Source organism: Aplysia californica, unplaced genomic scaffold (genome assembly GCF_000002075.1).
Source record: "Aplysia californica isolate F4 #8 unplaced genomic scaffold, AplCal3.0 scaffold00029, whole genome shotgun sequence".
Taxonomy (NCBI): Eukaryota; Metazoa; Mollusca; class Gastropoda; order Aplysiida; family Aplysiidae; genus Aplysia; species Aplysia californica.
Window position 1 is genome coordinate 1,493,875 of NW_004797299.1, and position 4,379 is coordinate 1,498,253.

The 4,379-nt window shown below is 43.3% G+C and overlaps 1 protein-coding gene across 5 annotated transcripts in view; it reads right to left on the minus strand.

The window, feature by feature from the left end:
* LOC101844973 overlaps window positions 1-4,379 on the minus strand; it is a 37,519-nt gene that overhangs the window by 32,475 nt on the left and 665 nt on the right. Inside the window, exon 1 of one of the 5 annotated variants that reach the window (XM_005091383.3) lies at window positions 2,871-2,967. The exons of 2 other annotated variants lie outside the window; for them this stretch is intronic. Coding sequence is in view for 2 of the 3 variants with exons in the window: in XM_035973719.1 (XP_035829612.1) it covers window position 2,404 (1 nt within the window). In the remaining variant the exon portion in view is untranslated. Of the gene's footprint in view, window positions 1-2,403; window positions 2,614-2,870; window positions 2,968-4,379 lie in introns of those variants that run through there. 2 more of the 5 variants (XM_035973719.1, XM_005091382.3) reach the window with 2 other exon arrangements.

Here is a 4,379-nt window from a genome sequence, read left to right on the forward strand (position 1 = left end):
AAGATCTAGATCTAATATTCAGGTTTAAATAAATGCAAGTCAGTAAGGCACCTTTTGGTTTTGTCTGAAATACAAATATACTTTAGGCATTACAAACTAAAAATTTCATTTACAATTTAGCCATATTAAGTACGGCTAGCCTGGCCTAGCCGTCTAGCCGTACTTAAGCCAAGAAGTCTAGCCGTACGTACGGCTATCCTGCCAGTCTAGCCGTACTTACTTACCTTGGGCCCTATTAACATTAGAAAACATATATGAGGTTTAAAATACATGCACTGTTATTAACCCTTAGAGTGCTGATCGCGGTGGTCGCGACGGCCCGAACTTCCGTAAAATGCTGATCGCGACCGGACATTGGCATAGTATAAAACGCGATGTACGAAAAGAACGAAAAGTACTAATTTTTTTATACTGCTGGCTGGTAGGTTATTTAGGCCGCCATTTTCCTTGTCACTGGGTTCGATCGAGGAGCGAGGAGTATTTTGTTTCACGTTAAAGTCGAGTGATAGTGAAGTCGGAAAATTCGCGATTGCGACCCGTGACGAACATGAAAATAGTGTCGCATCAGGTTCAGATGAAACCAAAATGTTCTGCGTATTTTACTTGAATTGGAAGATGATTTCGAGGGTATTGATGCTAGAGCTAACACTTTGTGGAATATAACGTAGGCCTACGAAGCATCTAGACTCTGGTCTAGATCTAGAGATCTAATGAACCAGCAGTTTTTATTCAGTCATTTCCAACACCACTATACTACAACAATAACTTCACAAAATACTTTTTGCTGAACATATTCACAAAGAACTTTCATTCTTATCTTCATTAGAAATTTTGACAAATAATAAAGTTATTAGCAAAAAAACAACATATGTGCAAATCTGGCGTTTTTCCAAAATAAATTCAGCACAGAGGGAAAATATAAGGGGAAAGAAGTCAGCACTCTAAGGGTTTTAAAGGCACCTGGTTTCATCTCAAATACAAATTTTATACTTTAGGTGTACTGCAAACTAAACATTTTATATTTACAATTCAGTAGGAATATTTTTTTATGGTCAGTCTAGCCATCATATTTTTAAGAATAAGTACGGCTAGCCCGGCTGTCTAGCTGTACTTAAGTACGGCTAGCCAACCAGTCTAGCCGTACAGCTAGCCTGGCAGTCTAGCCATCATTCAAGAACGGCTAGCCTCTTCCTTCTTGAAAATGTAAGTCCTTGCCCACCACTAGAACCTCTAGACTAAAATACTAGATCTAGATCTAGGCAAATGTAAGCACACTAACAACCAATTCGAATAATTGTACGTATGTATAACTAGTTAGTTATTCGCATAGAGCACAATAAAATTGTACAGACAGTTGTTCGCACTAAATAAATACAGTTGTTGGCACAATTGTAAGGATACTAAAACTACAGTTGCTCGCACTATTGTACGGACAACTAACTACAGTTGTTCTGACGGCAATTGTTTACTTCTCGCGTTTAATTCCCGCCGCGCCTAGCTAGATCTAGATCTAGATCTAGATTCTAGATCTAGACAAGGCTCTATGCTTCCCCGACTGGATATTCAAAACTTTGCGTTGGGATTAAGTAAGAATACAGAAACCACGGCAATTTCATCATTTGTAGGTAGGTAGATCTAGATCTAAATTAAATATCTAGTGACATCATACTGGCTTTAGTCTAAAGTTTAGACCTTCCGTACTGATTTTGATGGCCATTGATATTCATCATCATAGAATTCAGAGTGGTCCCTCGTTACGGCTACGGAAGTCCTCCCCGAGAATTAATCACGAGAAAGTAAACAATTAGGCCACCTCTATTCTCACCCGGAGTGAGAATAGTGCAGGCGAGTCTTGTGGCTATTCTCACCCGGTGCGCGTTCACCAAATTTTGCGTTCACCCTAAACCATAGAATTCTACACTGTGAGGAAAAATTGTAGAATTCTGTGCCGTGAACAAACGTTCCATTACAACTGTAGCCTACTAAAAGCGTACAATTTTGTCTGTGGGCAGTGGAGAGAGAGAGAGAGAGAGAAAGAGAGAGAGAGGAGTAGCGCGAGAATTTCCGGGCAAAACAAAATGGCGACCCGCGTAGTTCGGCTCGATTCGAAAAGTTAAATATAGATCTAGCCGTAGCATCTTTTTGTAGACAACCAAATTAATTTACTTTTGTGTTTTAACATCATTTTTTAACTTTGTTTTGGTCAATTTGATCGTCCACACCGATAGACAGTATTCAGAAAGAGACAGAGAGAGAAAGAAGAGGGGAGGAGTTGATCTTGCGAGAACTTCCGGGCGGGTTCGGACTTGTACGAATAACGGTTATTATAACCGCAGCCTACTTTTTCTCTCTCCATCTTACTTCCCCAGGCCCACCCCACCCTACTAAGCTAGATCTACTTACTTTGACTTCAGACTGGGGAGCCAGATAACCAGTGAACTGGAGTGCCATCTATTTAGATCTAGATCTAGAAGATCTAGATCTAGAATCTAGAATCTAACAATCTAAACTATAGGCTAGTCTAGACCTAGATTATCTAGAAGCTCGTTTCAGTAACACGACAATGATGATATGACCTGCTTCCTCTAGATCTAGATCTAGACCTACTTTTATGGGGAAATGCGAAACTGAAACTAAAACTGAAACCATGGCACAATGCAATTGGCTAGCAGAGGCAAAGGCGCGCCGACAATGCAATTGGCTAGCAGAGGCAAAGGCGCGCCGACAAAAAATATTTTAAAAGTCCAGTCTCGATTAAATTTTCAACAAAGGGCCCTGTACCTCTCATTGAGACGTGTTTGATCCAAACAAGAGAAAGAAAACTGAGCCAGTAAATACAACAACTATGTCTGCAAATATAAGCTACTCACATCAGGGGATACAAGAAATTAGACACTAGTCACGAAGTACCAAGTCAAATGACATTTCGAAGGCCGCCATTGCATAAACATTAAACATTTAGGCTAAACAACAAGAACCAATCCGGGCCTCTGGGGGAGTTTACCGGAAGTCAACAGAGGTCTTGTTCCGTTCAAAGGGGTTGAAGAAGTTCAGGATATCCGTTTAACTTTAAGTTATCCAGTTATCGTAAAGATCTTGGTAATTATCATTGAAGTGCATTCAAAGACCGTGTATACAAAGATTATTACACTTTCTCTTTATTTTAGGCCTTTGTCCGCGGCCGTGGCGGGCTCGCTTTGCCGCGTAGCTCGTGATGGGCTACGTCATTAGGCGACGCGAGATTAGTTTCATCGCCGACTGCTTGGGGTGTGTGTGCGTGCGAGTGCGTGTGTTTGTGTGTGTGTGTGTGTGTGTGTGTGTGTGTGTGTGTGTGTGTGTGTGTGTGTGTGTGTGTGTGTGTGCGCGTGTTTGTTAGAACCGTACCCCGGTAGCAAACCCACTCGTGCTCGCAAGCCCTTAGTTCAAGTCACAAACCTCAAATCACTTGGTCAATTCATCAAATCAAATCATAAGCATGATAAGTTGAGTCTAGCCTAAGCTTTCAGTCCATACCAACTGGCAATCCGCGAAGCCACTCGTGTCAGACCCCTTCATCCTCCCCTCCGTGCTAGCAATCCGCTTCGCCACTTACGTCAGAAAAAGAGAGAGGAGAGAGAAAGATGGAGAGAGAGAGAGAGAGAGAGAGAGAGAGAGAGAGAGAGAGAGAGAGAGAGAGAGAGAGAGAGAGAGAGAGAGAGACCCCGCTCAGAGTGTCACTGCACGGTAGAGTTGGAGTCTGCTCGATTAATCGAAGGCTTGCGAGCTGCGGGCGGCCGTCAAGTCTCAAATCTCGCTCGCAGCACAGCAAGTCTCAAGACTTGCTTTGCGTCCCATGTCTTGCTTTGTGCCCCTTGACTTGCTCGCACCCGGCAAATCTCTTGACTCCCATGATTTGCTTTGGCTCCCATGACTTGCTCGCAACCTGCCAAATCACTTGCTGCGGCACTACTGTTCGTAGTGTGAACTCTGAACTGTGGAGGAAGGGAGAGGCTGTGCTTGTTTTGGTGCAAGACGTAGAGAGCAGAAGCTATTTTTAACTTCCCGCCGTAGATCGGCTGAGCGAGTGGATGAAGTGAGAGAAGCGTGGTATTGTAGTAACAGAGAACTGGGTTTCTAGTAGTAATAAGTAGACTTTGATTACCTTAGAATGGAAAACTCCAGGGGTCGTTATGATTGGCTTTTGTATCGTATGCACGTAGCCTGTTTTGTAGATGTTTTACTGTCCGCGAGTCACAACTCACCGGAAGTTCCCCCCGGAAGCGAGAGGGAGGCAAATAAAAGCACATGCCTGCTCGCAAGCCTCTGGCGCAAGCCGTCCGCTGCTCGCAAGCCTTCGATTAATCGAGCAGACCTCCAGGAGTGTGTGTGTGTGTGTGTGT